The sequence below is a fragment of the Aulonocara sp. 'chitande type north' Nkhata Bay genome, linkage group LG1 (assembly GCF_057382095.1).
Source record: "Aulonocara sp. 'chitande type north' Nkhata Bay isolate Kocher_YH1m ecotype deep benthic linkage group LG1, A_spYH_male_GT1.1, whole genome shotgun sequence".
NCBI classification, from domain to species: Eukaryota; Metazoa; Chordata; class Actinopteri; order Cichliformes; family Cichlidae; genus Aulonocara; species Aulonocara sp. 'chitande type north' Nkhata Bay.
In genome coordinates this window covers 29085331-29109762 of record NC_141344.1, presented here as the reverse complement: position 1 = coordinate 29109762, position 24432 = coordinate 29085331, and the positions used below count along the sequence as shown (strand labels likewise).

Below are 24432 nucleotides of genomic sequence, written 5' to 3'. Positions count from 1 at the left end.
CTACATGTTTTGTACTGAGGTTATTCCTCAAATATCAAGTAAACATTAAAAAAGAATAATATAATATAATATAATATAATATAATATAATATAATATAATATAATATAATATAATAATGATTTTATTCCCGTAATTACCATTATTATTAATTGTTCCTATCTATCCTATCTATCTATCTATCTATCTATCTATCTATCTATCTATCTATCTATCTATCTATCTATAATGCAATTATGGGATTTTATGTAAATATAAATGTAAATATTAATTTATAAACCGATAAGATTGCATTATCACGTGACAGGGACTAACAAAGAGAGGGAGCAGTAATAGTTTTTGCCGTCCAACCATTTACAGGTGGGACAGCGTTCTCTGACTCTCTGGCGTCACCTTGTGTGCAGAAACGAAAATGCTCACTGGCCTAATTAACAACACCGACACCAGGTAGTCCCCAATTACTTGTGCCCAAGATAGACTGAAAGTGTTTGTTCTTACTGATACTGTTTTAACAGCTACTTTATTGCACAGTAAGGACCATAGCCGGTCGGTTCATCCGCTCTAAAATAAAATGACCAGCCAGTGTCTTCCTTCCCGGGCGTCTTAATCCAGCCCTTAATTCTGTGGGAGTGTGGCAGTGTATCAGCCTGCGCAGGGCCTGAAGGAGTTTAGCTGCTTCAGAGGTGGTGATGACTGAAGTCACGTGGGCTTACTATTTATACTCAAATAGTCCGGCAGTGATAAGGAAACTGTGGAAGGTCGTCTGTCTCTCCTTGCAAGCAGACGGGAAGGATTTTGGGGGTATAGGAACCTCGCAGGTGACACTGCTGTGAAACCCGCTCTTTCTGGAAACCTGAAAGGCAAGTGTGAGAACAAGCAAGTCCATCAGCCGGTCTTTGAGTGTGTGACTAGATTACTGGAGAATGAGGAGCAGTGATTTGAGTGTGATTCAGTAAAATGAATGAATGAATGAATGAATGAATGAATGAATGGGAGGGAAGGTAAACAGCAAAACGTTGTTGTGACTCAGAAATCAAAACATCAACCAAAGTATGACAAGTTTCCACAGTCATGTGTTTTGTTTTGTCTTTCTGGTTGTGGCATTATTTGTCTTTATATAAGACAGACCAACATTTGTAAACACCACATTTTTTCCAGTCTTGACTGTATCTGAGCTGTCCCCCCTCCAGCCCCCCCTTTGTTATCTGCACACTGGTTGCTCTTCTCCGGCTCACAACAACCAGGCCACACTTGGCACACTTTCCCCCCTGTGCCGTCATAATTCCAGTTCTCGCGAAGAGAAGCCTGGAGTGTGTAATCAACCCTGTGCTCTGCATGTGTGTGTGCGGCTGAAATGTCACTCTGCTGTTTGTAGGCCTCGCAGCACGCATAGTCTGAGTGTGTGACTTGGGGAAAGGGGGGCCCGGGACTTGCTTTGAGGGTATTTTTAAAAAATTATGTTCTTTTTTATTTGACTGTAGATGTAGTGTCGCCTTATCGCCAACCTCTACTTCTCCTTGTTTGTGTTCGTAATCAAGAGCTTAGAAGGAGCCTCAGGGCGGACGCTCAGCAGCCATGTCGACCCTTCTCCGCTGCATCTGTAGCTCCTCTGTCATTCTGTCCCAGCGAGGGGTCCATCTGAAGTTCCCTGGAAGGAGGCATTTCAGGACTTTCCCTGTGTTATGGGACCAAAAGGCCTCCAGAGGTAGGAAATTTACAAATCTCTCTGCTTCACAGAGGACAGGCTGGGCTTGCGTGCTTTCTCGTGTCTGACTTGAGGAATGAGAGCGTAACGGTTCACTCAAGGACAAGCTCCGGCCGGCCAAAGGAGTGGAAAACTTCCACTGCAGATCACAAACTGTTTGCAGCAGGTTGCTAGAGATGTTCTCAAAATAGGGAAAGCTGCTATAAAGCAGACGGCGGCTTTGCTCGTGAGAGCTGCTAACATGTGAGAGCGGACGAGAGGTCAGTTAAAGGTGACCTGTAAAAACTTGACAGCAGTGCGGCTGATTCTGATGACAGCCTTTTGTGTATGGAGCCTGTGCTGTGTGCGAGGCACACGGCACAGAGTGCTCGTCAAAGTTTTGAGTTGCTGAAATCTTTTAAGTTTGACTTTGGAGTGTGTCTGCATAGGACTGCAGGGCCTCTGTGTGTGTGCTGGCCTGGTGCCAATCACCTGCTAATAATGTCTCCATGGTGGCGAGGTCACTACACCATGTAGGGAGAGAAATGTGTAACCTGACACTGTTTCCAGCAACGCAAATCTCAGCTGTACGCGCATGCCTGCTGCGTTGTTGCGTAAAAGAAGATAAACTTATGTCTTGTGCATATTTTTTTTGTGTGTGACAAGTTCCAAGTTCTTCACTCTCGGCTGCATTGTTTTATTTCCCCCTTTTTCTTTTTGTTTTGTTTTTTTGACCTCAGGTGTGCTCTACAAGGACCTGGTGGTTGGAGTTCCTAAGGAGACGTTACAGAATGAGCGTCGCGTGGCGCTGTCTCCGGCTGGGGTGCAGGCGCTGGTCAAACAGGGCTTCAGGGTGCAGGTGGAAAGCGGCGCCGGGGACGAATCAAAATTCTCCGATCAGCAGTACAGAGATGCTGGAGCCACCATTACTGATGTTAAGGGAGCCCTCAGCTCAGACTTGGTCCTTAAGGTTCGTACCCGGCATGCTTTGGGCCGCAGATCAGACTCTTCTTTGCAGCTTCACAGCTCAGAAACCGTAATCACCAACAATCTTCTTAAGGCCTCATACTATAGACTCATCTCAGTGCAGCATCTGACACCAATGATCACTTTGAGCTTCCTGATATGTTCCAGTCAAAGTAACCACTCTCCTCTGGTTTGAGTAATCTGTATACTTTGTGAAAATGAGCACTGATGTTTTGATTTGCTGCTACATAAGCAAACTAGATCCACATATCTGTCAGTTATATTTAATTGTGAGTGGAAAATAGATTTTTTTTTTCTTTTTAGGTTCGAGCCCCCAGTTTGAGTGAGGTAGATCTCCTGAAACCCAAATCCACCCTGGTGAGCTTCATCTATCCAGCACAGAACCAGGAGCTGATGAATAAGCTGTCACAGAGGCAGAGCACTGTGCTGGCCATGGATCAGGTGCCCAGAGTTACCATTGCACAAGGCTACGATGCACTCAGTTCCATGGCTAACATTGCTGGGTAAACAAAAATGTATTTTTAAGTCCAGATTTCATCTGTTTGTTTAGTTAATGTAAATGTGACTTGAGTTTTTGTTATGTAGGTACAAGGCTGTGGTTCTGGCTGCCAACCACTTTGGCAGGTTCTTTACTGGTCAGATTACAGCTGCAGGAAAAGTGCCTCCAGCTAAGGTAATAGTCTATGTTTTACTCAACCAAGCATGATCTATTTCGACAGTCAGTACAGCGTTTTCTTTCCTTTCAGTATACTTAAAATAAAAAAATGAAGTGTGAAGTGAAATCTTGGTACATTTGGATGTTTCTGTTGTAAACAGGTCCTGGTTATTGGAGGTGGAGTGGCTGGTTTGGCAGCAGCCGGGGCAGCTAAGTCAATGGGAGCCATAGTCAGAGGGTTTGATACCAGGTATAAGGTTGGCAACGCCTCAAACTGCAGGCTTATTAATGATGGACAGAATTTTGCTGATAGGCTGGCTGCTTCTTGACTTTCAGGCCAGCTGCTCTGGAGCAGTTCAAGTCGTTTGGGGCTGAGCCTTTAGAAGTAGACCTCAAAGAGTCTGGCGAGGGTGTTGGCGGTTATGCCAAGGAGATGTCAAAGGAGTTCATCGAGGCTGAGATGGCTCTTTTTGCCAAGCAGTGTAAAGAGGTCGACATTATTGTCAGCACTGCCCTGATTCCCGGTGAGTCACATCGGTACTTTAAGCCACTTTTGCCTTTATCGTTTGGCATCAAAAGTTTCATCACTATTTGCTTTTATTTCATCTTTTCCACAGCAACACTGAACGTCAATTAGAGATAAACATATGAAATATTGCTCTGCAAGTGTGCTGAGAATTTCACTCGCTGTTGGCTTATTTTATTTAATCTAGCAGCTAAGGACTCAGTAGGCTTCGTGGGAGTTGGTCCTAAACATAAGCAACGTATAATTTTATCTGTTGACACTTGAGTAAATTGTCTGCTAGTCTGCCCCTCACTCATCACTTTCAAAAGAGGTGGCGATGGCGAAAAGCCTCCGCTTTGGACTTTGCAACTAGATCTAACTAACCAACGTATGATGGCACAGTGGCCTCGTCCAATTTTTCTATACTGTCTATGGCTTAAGCCCCATCAACCCCATAATGTCGCTTTCATGAGGGTCACTACATCTTTAATACGGATTGACTATCCTCTTTGTTAGACAGCATGATGCTGTTTGATGCATCTCATTCCTTTCTACCTGTGGTCCTATGCTCACTCAGGGAAGCGTGCACCCATACTGATCAAAAAGGAGTTTGTAGAGTCTATGAAGGATGGCTCTGTAGTGGTGGATCTAGCTGCAGAGGCAGGGGGCAACATCGAGACCACAAAGCCCGGACAGCTGCATGTTTACAGGGTACGTTTTGGCCTAGCTTGCACATTTGGATAAACTGGATAATTTTAAGGAATGCAAAAGATGTATTTCTGATTTGGGATATATATGATTTATTTATGTATGAATAATGTACTTTTTTGTTAACTAGGGAGTAACACACATCGGCTACTCAGACCTGCCCAGCCGCATGGCCACCCAAGCCAGCAGTCTATATTCAAACAACATACTGAAGCTTCTGAAGGCCATTAGTCCAGACAAGGAATACTTCCACTATGAGCCCAAAGAAGAATTTGATTATGGAACAATTGACCACGTCATCCGTGGGACTCTTGTTATGAAGGTGGAGTTTTTTTTTTTTTCGTGTGACTGTCTCCTGTCAGCTTCCATCCCCACTGGCATCCCTCCTTCCCTCTCATGCGCTGTCAGATCCTGTCATGCTTGGCTAGAGCGCCAATTGAGTACCAAAACAGAGTCCCAGCTGGGAATAGCTCAAGTTGGATCCCAGCAAGAATGTTATGAACGTTTCAAAATACACTTTTCCAGGAATTTAGCTTTGACACATTGTTTATGGCAGAATAAGCACGCAACCTCAATAGGACATATCAGCTTACCTCTTGTTACACTAAGCATTATTCAGCCCCTTAAAAGAGAATTTATCTTTCAAAACCACTGCTAACTGGTTTGTGATTGCTTTTTTGTTTAGCGTAATCCCCTGTGCCGTCCACGAGTTCGTGTTCGAGAGCTCACCCACTGTGTGAAAGTCTTGATGTCTGTTTCTCACGCAAATCTTTTGTGGACTCCTCTCTCCTCACTCTGGTCTTCTTGTGTGTTTTCTGGTGCATTCAGGAAGGCAAGAACATGTTCCCATCACCCCTTCCAAAAACAGTCCCGCCATCGCCGGTGAAACAGAAAACGGTTGCAGAGTTGGAGGCCGAGAAAGTGGCGTCCGTTTCGCCCTTCAACCGCACCATGACCTCTGCTGGTGTCTACACTGCAGGTTAAACACAAACACAGAAGTATTCAGACTTCTGGGACATTTAGCACTGCTTTATTTGGCTTCACTGAGAGGATTTGTTCTGTGTAAAACATTAATTTGTACTGAAATTAAAGCATGCAAATAATCCAATTAAAGTAAAATATCAATTTTCACTATCTTTTGGTTTAAATCAGGGGTGTCCAACTCCAGTCCTCGAGAGCTACTGTCCTGCAGCTTTTAAGCGCATCCTTGTTCCAACACACCTGAATCAAATACTGGCTTGTTATCAGACCTTTGCCAAAATGGATGGCATGCTGAAAAGAGGTAATCCAACAATCTGATTCAGCTGTGTTAGAGTAGGGACGCATCTAAAACAGGGGTAGACAACTCCAGGCCTCGAGTGCCAGTGTCCTGCAGGTTTTAGATATCACCCTGGGTCAGCACATCTGAATCAAATGATTAGTTCATTCCCAGACCTCTGGAGAACATGGGCTGTATCCCAATTCAGGGTCTGCAGCCTTAAAGTACGCAGCCTCAACGATCCTCAAGGGCCGCGTACTTAAAGACCGCTAAGGCCGGAAGTGCGAGGCTTGTGAAATGGGACGGTCTAGCCTCCGTTGCGCTGCCCAGGTTGCCTAGCAACCATGATACTAAATCATACAGCTTTGTTTGACAGAAATGAAGGAGAAAATCTTTTGTTCATTTCTTTGTTTGTTTCTACATGAGCTTTGATCATTCTCTGTAAGATTAAGGTCAGCTATTGAACGGCGTATATTTTAAAGTAAAGGCTTTAAAACCAAGTTAGTACAAACGTCACTAATGTCACATAACTTTGCCGACATGTGGCCAGCAGTAATGTTTTAATGTTCTTCGTTATTAAACATTTGCACATAAATAAGTGACATGATATTCAGTACTTGAAGTTTACTCTTCGGGCAGCCCTCATCCGCCGTTTGTTAGGAGGAAATTTAGCCATTTGAATCAGCTGCGTTGGATCAAGGACACATCTAAAACCTGCAGGACACTGGCACTCGAGGCCTGAAGTTGCCTACCCCTGATCTAAAAGCTGCAGGACAGTAGCTCTCGAGGACTCAAGTTGGACACCCCTAGTTTAAATGGCTTGTGTTAGTGTGACATTAATATTAGACAAAGATAACTTAAGTAAATGCAGAAGTTATTAAATGATTATTTCATTTATTAAGGAAAAAAGCTACCCAAACCTACCTGGCCTTTCAGGTAAAAGTTAAAACAATCTTTGGAAGATCTGAGTCCAGTTACATCTGGCATACACAGCCTTTAATGAAAAGAACATCATACCAGCAATCAAACATGGTGGTGGTAATGTAATGGTCAGGGGTTGCTTTGCTGTTTCAAGACCTGTACAACTCGCCATAACTGATGGAACAATGAATTCTGGTCTCTACCAGAAAATCCTGAAGGAGAATGTCTGGCCATGAGTTTATAGCCCAAAGCTCAAGCACACTTGGGTTATGCAGAAGGACAGTGATCTGAAAACACACCAGAAAGTCCATCTGTTGATGTCTTAAAAAAACAAAATGAAGGTTTTGGAGTTGTCTAATCAAATTGTGGACTTGAATCAGATTTAGATGCTTGACCTTAACCTCCTAGGACCTGGCATCCACATATGTGGACATCACATTTTGGGTTGTCTAGACCAAAATACTAAACTTTGCTCTACAAGGGCCTGATATCCACTTACGAGGACATCATGCTGCCACTGTTCAATCGAAATTTAATGTGAATGTCCTCATATGTGGCTCTCATTTTTCTCAGAAACAAAAATCAGTTAAAAAAAATAAATTGCGTAACTCTTTGTTGTTACATTCATCAGCTCCCAATCAGCCCAAATGGCAAAGCGAAATTACAAATGCATACCATGAAGTTTGGGTCTTAGGAGGTTAAACAGGTTATTCGTGCTCAAATCCTCCAATGTGGCTGAATGACAATTCTGCAAAGAAGAGTGGGCCAAAATTCCTCCACAGTCACGAGAGACCCATTTCCAGTTTTTGCACATGCTTGATTGCAGTTCTTGCTGCCAAGGGTGGCTCAACCAGTTATTACATTTAGGGGGGAGGTGGTTTTTCACATAGAAGTTTCAGGTAGGTTGGGGTGGCTTTTTCCCCCTTAAAAACCTGTTTACTCAGGTTATCCAATATTAAAATCTGTTTGATCTGAAACATTTGGGTATGGCAAGTATGCCAAAAACTAAGAAATGTAAAGTGGGACTGCTTTTCTACATAATGGATATGTGCTGGAAACCTTTGTATGTGGACAAGAAAAGCAATTTGCAATTTAAGCATGTCTCTTTGGGATTTCATTGTAAGATTCATGAGGGGAAAAATCCTTTACTTTCCAGTCTGACTTTGTAATTTTTCCATTTTTAAATCAAGTCACTGTAACAGATCTTACTGTGACCTTTGGAAGCCCCCCTGTAACTGAGCACAGCGATGAATATATTTTTCAGTAAATTCAAACATTTCGCTTCACTTCTTTCAGAGAAACTATGAATCATAATAGCTGGTAATAAAACGACATGTTTATTTGTCTTATTCAGTTATTCCATTCCTTCAATGGTTAAGAAGGGACTGGAAACCAAACTTGAAACTACAGCAGCAGGGAAAGCACAAACATGGCAACAGCAACACTGCCTTGCTCTGTCTCTCTCTAGGCCTGTCTACCTGTCTGGCTCTAGGCATCATCTCGCCCAATGCTGCTTTCACTCAGATGGTCACCACCTTTGGTTTGGGTGGGATAGTGGGATACCACACTGTGTGGGGTGTGACCCCCGCTCTGCACTCACCTCTCATGTCCGTCACCAATGCCATCTCAGGTCAGAACTCATTAAAGTCATGAAAATCTGTATAGATGTGGTGATATTTGAGTGATTCCTTTTTATTTGTTAACAAATTCTTTTCTGTCAGGTCTGACTGCGGTGGGAGGCCTGGTGCTGATGGGTGGAGGTCTCACACCTTCTTCCCTGCCCGAGAGTCTTGCTCTGGCTGCTGCCTTCGTTTCCTCCATCAACATTGCTGGTGTGACATTCAACACTGGACACAAAAATGGCTTCAGTGAACATAAATAATTTCCCACCCAAACAAATGAAAACGGCTAATTCATTCATTTATTTCTGCACCTGTGCAGGTGGTTTTCTGATCACCCAGAGGATGCTGGACATGTTTAAACGGCCCACCGACCCTCCTGAGTACAATTACCTGTATTTGCTGCCTGGGGCTACATTTGTTGGAGGATATGGAGCCTCTGTGGCTGCTGGGTACAGCATCGAGCAGGTGAGACGATGCACATCATGTCATCTCACTCAGATTTGTTTCCACTGACAATCCCCTACTTAATGTAATGTGCATTAAGTAGCGTGACAGTGAAATTAATTGTTTGTAGAACAGCGGTCCCCAACCTTTTTTGTGCCACAGACCAGTTTATGTCTGACAATATTTTCACCGACTGGCCTTTAAGATGTCTTGGATTTGTTGTACTAATCAACAAAATAAAACCTGTACTGGTAGCAAAAAAGTTTTATTCATAAGACACTGGAAAAGACTGAGGGAAACCGAGTTAATGATAAAAACCCTGAAAACCATAAATTTCACACCCGAGCCATAACTCTCGCGGACCTGTACCCAACGACTCATAGACCGGTACCAGTCCGTGGCCCGGGGATTGGGGACCGCTGTTGTAGAGTAGATGGTACTCTGTCTGGTACTTTAGTGTGGTGACCTCTGCTTGCTAGAAAGTGCATCTAATTTCATGTATAAATTTGTATCTTACAAAATGAAGATACCATGAAATGAATGCATAATTTAATTTTTATATTTATTAGACTGAAACTGAAATATTATGTTAACTTTAAATATGGCTTACCATATATGACCATAAATGCAGTTATGTCAGTTTAATAGAAAAGTTAAGCGCGATCAAAAAAGGATTTCAAATACAGAAATGTCCAACTTCTGAAGAGTGTGTTTGTTCTTGCTCTCAGTACTGGATTGTTGCATGAATTACTGCATCAGGTTGCCATGGAGGCAATCCGCTTGTGGATCTGTTGAGTTGTTTCTGAAGCCCATGCTACTTTGATAGCTTGTCTGTATTGGATCAGGTGTTTCTCATCAGGTCAAGTTGTCTGGCCCGTCTTGCACAGTAATAACATGGTCAGCAGGCCATTTGGTACTAGTTTTGGCACGGTGTGAAAGTGACGTGTCCTGCTGGGAAAAGAAAATCAACATCTTCATAAAGCTTGTCAGCAGATGGAAACTTGAAGCTCTCTAAAGCCTCCTTGCAGACAGCTGCACTGACTCTGGAGTTGATAAAACACAGTGGGCCAAACATCAGCAACACTGGCAGATGATGTGGCATCTCAAACCATCGGACTGCAGGAAATTCACTCTGGATTTCAAACACCTCGGCTTGTGTGCCTCTTTGCGCTCCCTCCAGACTCTTGGACCTTGATTTAGAAATAAAAAGTGAAATTTACTTTCATCTGCAAAGAAAGGCTTCGGACCACTGCACAATAGTCCAGTCATTTTTTAGATTGACCCAGGTAAGATGCTTTTGACTTTGTCTCTGATCTTTGTTTGATCTTAGGAAGATCAAACCCCAGCTTCAGTCCACTCGTTCTCCAAAGCTCTTGAATCAACTTCTTTTTTAACAAACCTCTCAAGGCTGCAGGCGTCCCTATTACCTGTGGACACTTTTCTTGTTACTACCACACTTTTCCATTTCAGTCAACTTTCCATTAACGTGTTTTGATGTGCTATATTAATGACCTTCTATGAAAAGAGTCAATGATCCTGCTTGAGAAGAGACTCAGTGATAATCATCTATACAAGTGTCCAGTCAGCAGTCTTCTCCATGATTGTGGTTGTGTGTATTAAGTAGGCTGAATCATTTACAGGTATTTATACTGTTCTTCTAATGACATATTTTTTTGAGTCTACAATATATAAAATTTTCACTTGTTGTAACTAACTGATGGGAAATACTGAACTTCTTTTAAATATTTGAATTTTCTGAGATGCATCTGGTTAGAGACCTCCAAGGTGAAGTGTTTGGGCATGCTGTACTGGGAGGATCTCTCAGCTGGTTTTGGAACGATGCGCCCTAGAGAACCTATTAAGCTTTTTATATATATATTTTTTCTCTCACATAGATTCTGTTACTGCAGTAGTGGATGCGTTTTAAACATGTTTTTTTCCCTTTCTACTCTTGGCTCTGCATGAGTCAGTGAGATGGGGAAACTCTCATTATGGTCATGTCAGGTACACAGTTCTGGCTTGAGCACAGAAACCAACCCACCTGCTATTCAAATCTTTTCTTTGAGGGAGTTCACTGTGGGGCTGTATCAAGGCCTGGTAGAGGCTATATAGGGATTTTCTTTAAGTGTGAGCCATACAAAGATGATAAGTAGAATGTAAGACTATTTAAAAAACAAAAAACAAACAAACCCTGTAGATTAACAGACTGGGTCCACTTTGATGTCAGGTCTAGATCAGAAGCTTTCATTTAATTGGGATTACCTCTCATCTTTAAACTAATTTTCATCCTGCTTCTCGATTCTTTGATGACTTATTGATCCATTCTCAACATGTAGCTATGATAAAATGCTGATTCTCACTTTTTCTCCTCAGATGATGTACTTGGGCTCAGGTTTGTGCTGTGTCGGGGCGCTGGCCGGCCTGTCTGCCCAGAGCAGCAGTCGCTTGGGGAACGCCCTCGGCATGATGGGAGTGGCAGGGGGCCTTGCTGCCACCCTCGGTGCCCTCAAACCCTCACCGGAGCTACTGTCTCAGATGTCTCTGGCTATGGCCGGTGGGGGAACCCTGGGTAGGTGGCTCCATGCATTCAACTAAAATGGATATGATATTGTGTTCACTGATATTTCTTTACTTAAACTGCCCCCCAAAAAAACCTCTTGTGCTGCAAAATGCCCACTGTAGCTTCACAGTGCTTCTAATTTCATCTTATAACAACTCAAGCGGTATGCCCTGCTGTTTCATTGGGTCATGTGAAGGAGACTTGCAAATAACGTAGCACCTCAAGGTTTCAGTTTTCAATAAAAAACAAATTGATCAAGTTTCGGCATGACTCCTCTGAAGTCTAGCGGTTTGTTTCGTTATTAGCTCCTCCTAGCTAATTCATAACATGCATCAATCACTCTGTTGTACATGTTAATCGTAATTTAAGAAGCAGGAAGATGAATGGCAGTGTAATCATCCTAAGAATGAGCGCATACACACAGCATTAAGAGCCGCTTAGTTTTCAAGAAAACGCAATTAAATCCTCAACTTTGAACTCCTGGGATTACCTTTTGAAGAACAGGCCCCATAACTAGAAGCAGGTGTCTGCCTTTTAACCATTTTTTCCCCTTTTTTCTTTCTTCTTTTTTTAATTTCATGTTTTTTTTTCAATGCCCTAAATGTTTCTAGCAGTCAGACTCTGCCAATGTGCATGCGAAGTGTAGTTCTGGTGTTTAACTTTTTTTTGGCTGCTTTTTTAAAAAATTTTTTTTTTTTTTTAAACTTTCTTCATATCTCAACTACAGGTCTGACCATTGCCAAGCGTATTGAAATCTCAGACTTGCCCCAGCTTGTGGCAGCTTTCCACAGCCTTGTGGGCCTGGCGGCTGTTCTCACATGCATTGCCGAGTATATGATTGAGTACCCTCACCTGGATACTCACCCAGCTGCAGGTGTGCTCAAGACTGTGGCTTACCTGGGCACTTACATCGGAGGCGTCACATTCAGTGGATCACTGGTGGCCTATGGCAAGCTTCAAGGTAATCGATCTGACACTAATCTCTCATTTGCACATTGTCAGTCCATATCTGACGAGGTCAGTCCCTGTCAGATCTGACCATAGCTCTTCTTATTACACACAAATCTCTATGAAAACACATCAGGTTGTCTGGCCGGCTGCTGATTGTTCCTTTCATCTACTGAAAGCCAAAGATCCCCTCTTAAATCCAGGAGTTTCTGTGTAAGTGTCAGCACTCTCTAATTTGCGCTTTAGGCCGACCAATCAAGAGGAACACATGAGAAGCTCTCTGGTAATTTGCCATGGGAAGGGCAGGCCAGTGACTGGATGGCTGTGGTTGGTAGAGGGTTGCTGGCTGATTTGTGGATGAGACAGATGCTCAGACAGCTGATTAGAGGCTTTCGCAGATAAGTCTGAGGGTTCAAAGACACCTGACACTGGTTAAAGAAAAGCACGCTCACTTGTTTTGTCTTGTTCCTTTTAAACCCTACAAAAGTGTGAGAACAGTTTCTCTTCCCTCTCTGAAAAATGTGTTTTTTGGTTGTAGGTCTTTTGAGCTCTGCCCCCCTGCTGCTACCTGGACGGCACATGCTGAATGCCAGTCTGATGGCAGCATCTGTTGGAGGCATGGTGCCCTTTATGCTTAGTTCCAGTTATGGTACTGGCATGGGGTGCCTGCTGGGAGTGTCTGGGCTTTCCACTGTCATGGTGAGTTTGTGACCATTATTAAAGCTGCCAACAGGCAGGGGGTGGGGGGGATTGGCAACATCTCTTTCAGTGAATTTACATTTCAGCAGTTGATTTTTAATGTAAGAATTGTTTTAGCTAACTTGGAATATGTTAAAATACTTGTTTGTTTTTCTGATTCAACCTGTCATAGGGTGTAACGCTAACAGCAGCCATCGGAGGTGCTGACATGCCCGTGGTCATTACTGTGCTGAACAGCTACTCAGGATGGGCACTATGTGCCGAAGGCTTCTTGCTTGACAACAATCTCATGACAATTGTTGGAGCGCTGATTGGCTCCTCTGGTGCAATCCTCTCCTACATCATGTGTGTGGTGAGTAGATGCACATTTCCAGCATTATGCATGAAGTAAAAGGATACAAACGTGTCACTGGGCTGCTTCTTCCTCAAGGCTATGAACCGCTCCCTGCCAAACGTGATCCTGGGCGGGTACGGCACCACCTCAACATTGGGTGGTAAGCCCATGGAGATTGTTGGCACTCACACCGAGGTCAATGTGGACCAAACCATTGACATAATCAAAGAAGCCAACAACATCATCATTACTCCAGGTACACACTGTTTTACAGATGTCTCGAAGCACTGTTGAGGAATGTAATTTTCAGCTTTGTCATTGGTAACTTTTTCTAACCAACCAATCTGTGAAACTGATCTTTTATCAGTTTGTTTCGTTTAATGTAGGTACCTATATTACCACAATAGTACCCCACTTGTAAGTGACTGTATTTAGTTATTAGGTTGCACTATCTAGTTTGATTAGCAGTGTATCCGACCATCCAAAAGCAATGGACAGTGCACAAGAGAGGTGAAGAAAAGGGTTCAGGCAGGGTGGAGCAGGTGGAGATTTAGGATAGTGGAAAGACTGAGATGATTTTTGACAGAAAGATAGCAGCAGGAGTGAAAGGAAAGGTTTACAAGATGGTAGAGGGACCTGCTGTAATGTATGGTTTGGAGACTAGGAAATAGGAAGCGTAAATGGAGTTGGCAGAGCTGAAGATGCTAAGATTTTCATTTGGGTACATCAGAGGAACAGAGCAGGCTGATCAGCTTGGAAACAAAGTTGGAGACGCAAAGCTGATATAGTTCAGAGATGGGCAAAAGAGGAATGGTGGATATATTGGACAAAGGATGTTGAAGATGGAGCTACCGGGCAAGAGGAAAAGAGAAAGACCACAGAGAAGATTCATGGATGTAGTGAAGGACATGCAGAGGGTGGGTGTGACAGACGAGGATGCTGGGGAGGGGTGAGATAGAGGCAGATGAATTGCTGTGGCGACCACTAAAGGGAGACGCCGAAAGGAGAAGAGAGAGGGAGAGCGAGAGAAGAAGAATCCTGTGTCGTCATGTTGGATCAAGTGAATGAAGACCCTATTCATAAAAGCCTAGAGGTTCGACAGTGACTTTCTGGCATCTACAGGCTGATAGGGAAAATGTGCTGTTTTATTTTTGTTTGTTTCCCCCCAACCTGCTGGTGATAACCTTGCGCTGCTCTTATAGTTAATGGTGGCAAAATATGGTTGACCACAGCAATCTAGTGACCAAAGCTATTCTAAGGAGGTTTTTGGTGTAACACCCTGTTTGATTGGGGAGGGATTCCAGGTTGCAGCGAATGAAGATACATCATTTCTTTTAATTTTTTTTTAAAATGACGAGTCATTGGGCCATGTCCAATATGGAGAACAACTTGAGCATAATGCACTAAGAAAATGCATAATAAACGTCTACTGTGTATACTATGTAACATGCAGGTAAAATAATGCAATCTTACTCACTGAACTGGATCTTGGATTTTATTTAATTTTTTTTAATTGGCTGTCTCAGAGCGAGCCATATTATTTATCAGATAAGCATTACAAATGCAGGGCTAAAGGAAGGATGTCAAACTCATTTTACATTGTGCCACGTACAGCCTACTTTGACCTTAAGTGGGCTGGACTGGTCGAAATCCCCTTTGTTTATTTAAGAGACTGATAATGTCCTTTTAAAAAAAGATTGTAAAGCATAAAAACGGGAAGTTTCTGTGATCTGCTTATCTATTAATTTACTTTGGTATAATCGATGTGGAAGGTCTTTATTAGTAGGAAAAGCTGTAAGTCTTTTCCATAGCTGATTCGGTGGGCTAGCTTGGATTCTTTGGCTGGCCAGTTCTGGCTCCCTGGGTCTCACGTTTGAAGGGTTTCCAGCAAAATGAATTAGCTGAGGTGAAGGCCAGCAGACAGATATATAGCCACCTGTAATGGCATCTATGTGTTAATGAAGCCATGTCTTTAAGCTCAAAGATTGAATTTAAACAGATGAGTTAAAATGGAGACAAAGTGTTTTGGTATGTCTATTTCTTTGTGTTAGCTTCAAATGGCCATTTAAGAAACTGTTTTTGGCACTCCAACATTGGTTTCAGGTGTGTTGTGTTATCAGTTGTTAATTAAGTCTTAAGCAGACATGAAGAGCAGGTAGCAAGTTAGATAACACTGTGCTTCATCCAAAGTTTCCTCATTTTTGAAGTCCTTAGCTATAAGTTGTTTCATCTGGGGAATTTTTTTTTTTTTTTTTAGTGCTGCACAAAAAATTATGTAAACTGATATAAACTGTTAGAATTTGGGCTAAAGCCAGCTTGCAATCAGTGCATTGGAAGAATGCTCCACCATGATTTATATTTTTCTTCAAAGGTCAGCTACTTTTGTCATTTGCCACTTTGTCTGTAAGCAAATTTTGGTGGAAGCTTTAAATCTTCTACATAAGTAGAAAAACTTTTTTCCCCCAGTTGTGGGTGGAGACGGTGCTGGAAACAGATGGAGCCCTTTAGAGACGGGTGTAGACAGGTGTAGAAAGAAACTTGGACTAACATAAGAGATTTATATTGGTGCTCCTGTCAGTAGATGGCGTGGAGTCCAAATGTCATTTTTCAGATCATTAGTTTAGATCAGTACCATCATCTATCTCCCACATAACTGCTTTCACCTGACCAAAAAAACCAAGCAAAAAAAGTTGCTCTGTGAGATCAAAAACAGCTCTGGGAAAGCCCAAATGTTTTGCAGAGTACTTGGAAATGGTCAGGCATCTGATGGTAGCGTTTTCATTAAACTCAGAATGCTGAACTGTAGTGACCACAAGAGGGAGTAGTTTGTTCACAAACTGTCCACGGGGCCTAAATAATGGTGGTTTGGATTTCAGAGTGTGAGATAATGCCCACATCATGATTTATTAAGCAGAAAAGCCAGACTTGTCTGACAAATGAGTAGCTGTTGAACGGCCTGTGCGAGAGGAACCACTCCGTGTAGCTTGGATACCAGGATTGCTGTTTTTTTTCCAATGGCTCCGAATCGGTGCAGAGACAGCTGTGTGGTCGAACATGCTGGTTTGATTAGAGAAACAGTGAAAAATCATAAGGGCTATTCGGTCCAGACTCTCCATGTGCTGTCAACAACAAAGCACGGCAGTGAGGAAACAGAAGGCTCCGGCTGTTTGGGGAATTATAGTTCTTGACAATGACAATAAATAAATAAATACTAAGATACAGGATACAAGTCACTGGCTTGGAAAAACTCGATTAGGGGTAATGCTGAACTCTAGAAGGTACCTGACCACCAGGGTTAAGCAGGGGTTATGCAGACAGAGGGTAACTAGCTCTTTGCACGCAGGGGACCCCAATGCACACCACACATGCAAAAGTTTTCCTTAGAAAAATGTCTCTCAGACTTTTGGCTGCTATGATTTAACACAGAGAGGAGTCTTGTGGTGGTGGAGGACAAAAGAAGGAATGAAGGGTGATGAATATGTGGCTTTACTGTTGTCCTGCAGGACTGCTGTGCCTGTCATTTAGAAATGAACAATAGCTGTGAAATGCTTATCTATGACCAGGCACCCATCCAATAAAAGAAAAGCTGTTTGACAGGAGACTCAAGCAACCTAAAGGGATTATGGAGTATGTAGATAAGATATAACCATTATATTCCTACTAAGTTCAAGAGGCCAATTTGCTCAGCTATTGCAAGTTTCTATATTTATGTTGTTAGGTTGGGGTCTGTGTGCGGCCAAAGCCCAGTATCCTATTGCAGATATGGTGAAGATGCTGAAGGAACAAGGCAAGACTGTGAGGTTAGTTTGTACACACGTGTGTATATACACACACAAGGCAGGACATTCTTTTATCAGTGTGTGTGTGTGTGTGTGTGTGTGTGTGTGTGTGTGTGACAAGTTTTCAGTGAAAAATCAGTGATGTGCTGTAACATCTCCAACAGGTTTGGCATCCACCCAGTGGCCGGTCGTATGCCCGGCCAGCTGAACGTACTCTTGGCCGAGGCTGGCGTTCCCTATGACGTGGTCCTGGAGATGGATGAGATCAATGACGACTTCCCAGGCAAGCTCCGTTTTTAAAAATAAATTCTAGAAAGATCTGTTATATTTACCGTTACACGGCTGTCACTTTGGCAGGGAGGTGTTGGATTAAATTACTCGATTGGTGATTTGTAATAAACGCATCCGTTCCTTTTCATCTGCGCTTGAAGTGGCCACATGTTATGTCTGGATACTTGGATGTGCCAAGTTATTAGGACAACACTCATTGTTTTCTTAGCAACCAGGCACGCAGGCTGACACACATGGTTCTGTTTATGGTGGAGGGAGATTAGTGCAGCGCCGGAGTTTGAGTTCATCCGCCTTGTGCGTAAACGTGTAAATGTTTATGACCCACAGAGACAGACTTGGCGCTGGTCATCGGTGCCAATGACACGGTGAATTCGGCGGCGCAAGAAGATCCCAACTCTATAATTGCTGGCATGCCGGTCCTGGAGGTGTGGAAGTCCAAACAGGTTGGTCTGCCTTTATTAGATGAAATGTGTTTGAGGATATAGTACCAAAATAAGAAAAATCTAATCATATACCACCTTCTTTTCTTACTATTACCACCAGGTGATAGTGATGAAGCGCACTTTGGGTGTGGGCTACGCTGCAGTAGATAACCCCATTTTCTACAAGCCCAACACATCTATGTTGCTGGGAGATGCCAAGAAAACTTGTGACAGTCTGCAAGCAAAGATCCGAGAGACCTTCTACTAATTACAACTCATTACTGCCGTGTACAATTGTTAAGAACTTAAAAGTTATTACAATTTTTGGCATGTGAGATACCTATTTTACAAAAACAAGTTTATTGGGTCTGCAACAAATGTGATTACAGCAGAACACAAACATCATTGTGCACTAATTTGTAAATTAAAATGTTTAAATGTATCAGAAATTCCTTTCTTTGTACTACTACGGTCACACTGTCCATTCATGCATAAGAAAATGTCATTCGAGTTCAAAAACTAAAAATTATTTTTCTGCATAATCAGAATCTATTAACATAAAACGCTTCAGCTACAGTGTTTGATGTCTTTTAGTCTGTCCTCTTCAGCATTTTCCAGCAGAGGTTTTGGCTTTGTTAACAATTGAGTGCAGGTAGGAGTAGAAGAAGAGAAGGTTGTCGTATTCTCCGCTGTACTCCTCGTCGAGGCAATGCTCGTGGAAGTCCATGAGAAAATAATATATGGCTTCGATAGTAGCTAGATAAGTGTCCGGCTTGCCCTTTTGATGACGCCAGAAACACGTTTTTCTCATCTTCAACTCTACCTGGAGCAAATCTGGGGGAGAAACACGTCAGTCACAACATCGTGAGATCATGGTAAATTCAATTGTGAGTGAATAATCACCAGCAGTCTCGAGTTCTTTGGAAACCCACTCAAATGCAATCTTTCATGATTACCTTGCAGTCTCTCGTCTGTGCTGATCTTATTGGTCTGGTTCCATGTGCTGTCAATGAAGACCACCCTGTGTAGGGGATCCACCTTTGACACTGAGCTTTTTGCTTCATCTGGCGTCCCCGACTCTGAGCTCTCAGACGTGCGTGTGGAACCTTGAACTTGCTCAGTTTTTAACCTCTTTCTGCACGGTTCATCAGCGGAGTCGTGTGACCTGTCATGTAAACACTTCATCATGTCTTGAACTGAGACGGCCCTCGGACCAGGGAATACCAACACCACCTGGAGCGAGTGAAGACGGAGAGGAACGCCATCATGCAAAATGTGTCTCGAACACGTGTTTTTACAGTGGGGTGATTTATAAAAGGCTAAATTTAGGAAGCAGAGAACAGGATGTAAACTGTTTGACAGGTGAGGGATAAAGTTGAAGAAGTGAAAACACTAAATCAATTGATTTAAATAAATGAGAAGACAAGAAAAACAATACAAATGTATGGCTTGTGGACTAAACTCATTCAGCTGAAATAACAATCTGATTGCATAAGTGCTGTGAGCTTTGAACTGAAGAATGGAGCTGCAGCAAATAAATCTAAATCTTTTAGAAATGTTTCACTGGTTGTTTGCAGACTGGGTAAAAATCTAAGATTTTTATGCTGAAAATAAACAACGGTACAAAATGCAAAAGATAAGCATTTACAATCTGACTTTAGTGGAGAGCAACAGTTTCAGAACATACGCTTAAATTAGATTTCTGCACTAAAATGAATACAGTTAATTCAACATAGTATCGAGAATTATTGTAAGCAACAATATAAAGAAAAAGACTAATAGATGCCAAAGAAAATGCTAAGTCAGTGATATCAGACATTGGTTCAAAACTAGCAAAAGCCGCTGCATAATAAATACTCAACTACTTCCATTGGTTTTAGTGTAAAGTAAATTCTGAAAGGGAACCATCAGTTTACAAAAGGGGAGTGGCTTAACAAACCAAAAAAACAAAACAAACATTCCTCTTAATAAAATGGTCAGGTATAAAGACTGGACTAAAAACAATGAGTGAAAAAGCAGCTAAAATCCAAAGACAAACTTTGATAGACCTTCAGAAAGCCTGAAGAACTATTGCTCAATAACAAAAAAATTGCTTTCGTCTTGGAAGAAAAAATGGTGAGTGACTCAAGACTGTTGTATAGTGAGCTCAGTGAAACACACGGGCGCAGCTCCTTTGCGCAATCACCTTTCCTCAGTTTGCTATGGTGTGCTTGTGTAATGTTTTTGTCACTGAGAAAGTTTTTAAACTTACAATGATTCCGACCACTGGATCGGATGAAAATAACAGTTCGCACGATCCCTTTTAGTTCTCGAAGCTTTTAAGTCTTTTTGGTACTAAATACACAGAAAAGTCCAAAAACTACATATGCCGCCCCGCTCTTTATATTATACACTCCAACAAGCCATCCAGCAGGCCTGATGGGATCTTTTGAAGCGCTGTTCTGGCCTGTAGGCCATATGTTTGACACTCATGGATTAGTAGATGAGAGAAAATCACTTTTGATGAGCAATTTAACCTCTGTTTCCAAACAAAACATGCCACATGCTTTTCTGTGTTGTGTCATAGAAAACTGAATATGCTATTTGACTGAGTAGTGAAAACAAGACAAGTGAAGATACAAAAAAGTTTTCTGGGAAGTAATTTCCAGATGAATCAATCATAAACGTAATTGTTAGCTGAAGCCACATAAGGTACAAGGCAGACAGCATGTTTTACAGTTAAATAAACTCCATTCTTTCTTTTAGGATAAAAAACACAACTACAAGGATAAAAAAGAACTAACCTTGTCTTTTTGGTATTCAGGTATGCAGGGGTAAGTATATATTGTGATGTCACTGGGTGCGAGAATCTTGGCGTGGATGGCAGTGCTCTTGCCATCTGTCTCGTTGGGATGCTTGATGATGTCTATCTTCACAGGAAGCTGAGTGTAACACACAGTGTGTAAAGTCAGGTCGAGGGGAGAGTTGGATTTCAGCAACATCATGCCAAAATATTTAACGTTAAATAATTTTAAAAAAAGGCATTTTGCAACCAATTAAGACAATGGTGAAGGCCTCTGTTAAAAGACAAAGCAGGTGAGTCCTAACCTCCTACAAACCTTCACTGTGGGGACATCTTGCAGGCTCATGCCCACTAAGGAGCAGCATGTGTAGCAGAAGAACATCCTCGAGCCTCCACATTTAGAGCACTTTAACCTGCCCCTTTGCTGTGCTTCCTCTAGCACTGCATGTGATGCCAATTTGAGCCCCTGGAGCTGCTGACTGGGAAGCTCACGGGAGTCGGATGAATCAGAGGCCAGTGTTTTTTCCCGGCAACTGGGATGATGACGCTGGTCCTGATCCAGGCCGCTCATTTTTGCTCTGTTGACAGACTTGTCTTGGAGCACAAGTACACTCATAGCTGATGAAGAATAACAGAGCAAATAATGCCAATATTAGCAGACATAAATAATCTAACATTTACAAAGACTTAAACTCAAAGGACACAATAACATGGAAAAAGCTAGTTATAGAGCTAAGAGTTCATTAAAATTGTGCGTGACTGGTAATGATTAGATTGGAAAATTTGTTGCTGTGATAGTACGGTGCAGCTTGAATGCTTTTCATCTAAAAAATTTCATAAAACAGAGCATTGTAACTCTTGGAATGAGTAAATCTTTTAAAAATAATGTTTCATTTAACTATTTTATTGTAGCGTCTTATGATTTTACATTGGCCAGATTAGAAGCTAGTATAAATTAATACGAGTGGCAAGATCATCATGTTAGTTCTGCAGTTCTGGTAACTGAATAAGATCACATTATATGACATTACCCATTTCTGGTTCAAATATGAACACGTCAAATTCCCAAACGTCACATTGTGAGCACAGTCACTGAGATAGAAGTTCTTAGAAAACAGAAAACCATAAATCTTGTTAATGGAAATATCTAATTAGTCAATCACATAGCAGTAACATAATCCATTTAGGATAGTAGACATGGTTCCAGAGGACATGAAGAGAAGATGAGATGAAGTTCAAAGCAAGCATCAGAAAGAAGGAGAAACCCATGGCTGTTGATGCCAGATGGGCTAATCTGAGCTACTGGGGTTTAAAGACAATAGGAAGAAAAGTGTCAGTTCTGTAGGTGAAAATGTCTTGTTGCTGCCAGAGGTGAGAGGAGAATGGCCAGATTGCATCAATCTGATCGCAAGGCAAGAGTAATCCATTAACCACTCGTTACAACCAAGGAATGCAGAGAGCATCTCTGAAGAAACATGTTGATGACTACAGTAGCAAAGGACCACATCAGGTGCTGCTCCTGTCTGCTAAGAACAGGAGACTGAGGCAACAACTGGTAAAATTGAAGACTGGAAAAATGTTGCATGGTCTGAGTCTCAATTTTCAAATGGTAGGATCACAATTTGGCAAAAACAGCATGAGAGCATGGATCCATCATGCATTGTATTAACAGTACTGGTATTGGTGTAATGGTGTGGGGAAGATATTCTTGGCAAACTGGCCAATCTGTAGCGACTGTGAATCAAAAGTTTACATCACCTTGATGAATCGATGACACGTAGAATTAACGCACCTCTGAAGATTAAACTAGCAGGGTGTGCCTAATCAAGGGGCCAGTGATTGTATGTACATACTGTTGAATTTCTGATAAACATGGGGGATCGTAAGCATCAGCTAATGGGGAAACGCTGGTGTCCGAGTGTAGCGCGTTTGCTAAATACAGATTAGTAATTAGCACATGGATAAACAACATGAAACGTTGCTCTCTTTAACCTCTCTCTAGCGCAGTGAGATGTGATAGAGCAGAAACCGTACACCTGCAGCTTGCAGTTACTTTTCTTTGAAACCACAGACAGTATAAAAGAGTCAGTATTTTACACTGCCCATGCTTCAACATAGTGGAGCTAGCTTCTGTTAGCAAGCGTCACGTTTCCTCAGCCCCCGCTGCTAGCGTTAACAGACACAAGTCAAAAAGTCTAGTTAAGAGGAGCGAAGATCAAATGAAGACGGATGCACTGTTGTGCACTGTTAGCTCAACTGGGTTCACTAGCTTAGCTACAAAAAGAAGTCCCATTATAAAAGTGCCTACCAATGAAGTGCACAACGGCATGAGCGTCTTCTTCTACGCCGGAAGCACAGCTCCGTGTGAAGGAAATGCTGGGTAGTTACCTGTCGCTAAGCAACGAATGTGCTACTCGGTGCCCTTTGGGGGTGTTATGGCAGGCGATTTATAAATATATATTTATAGATGGTTAATTTTCAAAATGTATCAATGTAAAGTGAATAAATGAGTGTGCTTTAATCCAGTAAAATAAAATTACGAAGTTAGATTTAAGTTACTCATACTAGCAGCCAATGAACGTCAACTCTCGCTCTTATGTATTTCGGTAAACGTTAGAAAGAAAAAATTTTTTTTTCTTAAAATAAAACACAGTTTATGATCATGTAAACCTCTAGATTTTAAATGTACAAGTTAAATTACAAGTTTAATATTAGACACACACTGTGTATTGTGATGCTTTTTGTTGCATTTAAAAATACAACATTTTAGGCAATTTAAAAAGAGTTGTGCATAGTTCTCAAAAATATTTAAAATAATATATTAAAAATAACCTTAAAGAAAAATCCTTAGAGACTCTGCTTATTCATATGAATCTGGTCCGTGGCAATAATTACAAATTCCAGAAAGCACAAATTTTGCTTGGAGCAAAAAATAATTTGCTACCAGGAAATATTCAAAGTATGTTTTCTGTAGAGAACATAGCTGTAATTTAAGGGGTTTTAGCAACTTCAAAACTATATTAATGTGTGTACTACCAGAAAATGTTTTAGTGTTTACGAGTCAAAATCTGGAACAGGTTGAGTGTGGAAGCAATTCAAAAACAGAAATAAAGGTAGAGATTTTCCTGATATAGAAAAAGATATTTGGCTTTTAGTATATATCTGTATATCTCTATTTGTAAACACACAATAATATGGTAATATTTTGGTAAATGGATTGGATCTTTGTAGCACTTTTCAGCTCTATCTGAGCACTCAAAGGACTTTATCCAGCTTGCCTCATTCACCCTTTCATACAAGTACTATTTGTATACATATGCGGTTTCTATCTAATATTTACACATGCTCATACTGAGATTATTTCATCAGAGATGAACTTGGAGTTAGTATCACACCCAAGGGTATTTGGCATGCAAACTGGAGAAGGCAGGAATTGAACCACCAACCTTCTGATAATTAGATGACCTGCCTGACATCCTGAACTACAACTACAGCCGCCTGACCCTTGCATAGTGTACATATTCTGTGTAACAAAAATAGTAACAACAATAATTTATTATAGTTGTTGATGTTAACACAGAAGCTTAATAAATAACTGATGAATTATGATATAAGGAATTGCACAAGTTTTGCCCCTGTACACCACCCTTTAAAACCAAATAATCAAGCTGTGATTGTGCAGGCTGCCAGCTTCAGTTCAAGGGGTTTGACTAAAACCTTTGTATTAACTGTAAAAATTACAGACTTTTTATACACCACCTACTCTCCATTTTCACAGTCTCAAAAGTTTGGACAGCAGAATGATAAGCTGTTTAGAAGCCGCATCCCTCCTCCT

At 41.7% G+C, this 24432-nt stretch overlaps 2 protein-coding genes across 4 annotated transcripts; one reads left to right on the top strand and one right to left on the bottom strand.

Annotated features, from left to right (window-relative positions):
- The first annotated feature begins 700 nt into the window (after window positions 1–700).
- On the top strand, window positions 701–18394 carry nnt2 (nicotinamide nucleotide transhydrogenase 2). 2 transcript variants are annotated; one of them, XM_086292089.1, is made up of 22 exons: window positions 701–858; window positions 1537–1703; window positions 2423–2652; window positions 2973–3172; window positions 3255–3342; window positions 3486–3574; window positions 3661–3848; window positions 4407–4540; window positions 4668–4859; window positions 5366–5516; window positions 8185–8346; window positions 8438–8548; window positions 8658–8803; window positions 11156–11351; window positions 12070–12303; window positions 12829–12989; window positions 13162–13341; window positions 13420–13579; window positions 17042–17123; window positions 17267–17385; window positions 17721–17836; window positions 17937–18394. In XM_086292089.1, the coding sequence occupies exons 2-22, from the start codon at window positions 1574–1576 to the stop codon at window positions 18081–18083; spliced, it is 3216 nt and encodes a 1071-aa protein (XP_086148215.1). In that variant the 5' UTR covers window positions 701–858; window positions 1537–1573; the 3' UTR covers window positions 18084–18394. The 2 variants fall into 2 exon arrangements, with proteins under 2 accessions (XP_086148215.1, XP_086148223.1); XM_086292097.1 differs by lacking the exon at window positions 701–858 and adding an exon at window positions 897–1439.
- dtwd1 (DTW motif tRNA-uridine aminocarboxypropyltransferase 1) lies at window positions 18155–23040 on the bottom strand. Of its 2 annotated transcripts, none has more exons than XM_086292111.1 (5): window positions 22906–23040; window positions 20914–21215; window positions 20599–20736; window positions 18772–19048; window positions 18155–18649 (listed from the first exon to the last, which is right to left on the bottom strand). In XM_086292111.1, exons 2-5 carry the CDS (start codon window positions 21211–21213, stop codon window positions 18420–18422), a joined length of 945 nt encoding a protein of 314 aa, XP_086148237.1. In that variant the 5' UTR covers window positions 21214–21215; window positions 22906–23040; the 3' UTR covers window positions 18155–18419. The 2 variants fall into 2 exon arrangements, with proteins under 2 accessions (XP_086148237.1, XP_086148245.1); XM_086292119.1 differs by lacking the exon at window positions 22906–23040 and adding an exon at window positions 22356–22892.
- Window positions 23041–24432: the final 1392 nt, after the last annotated feature.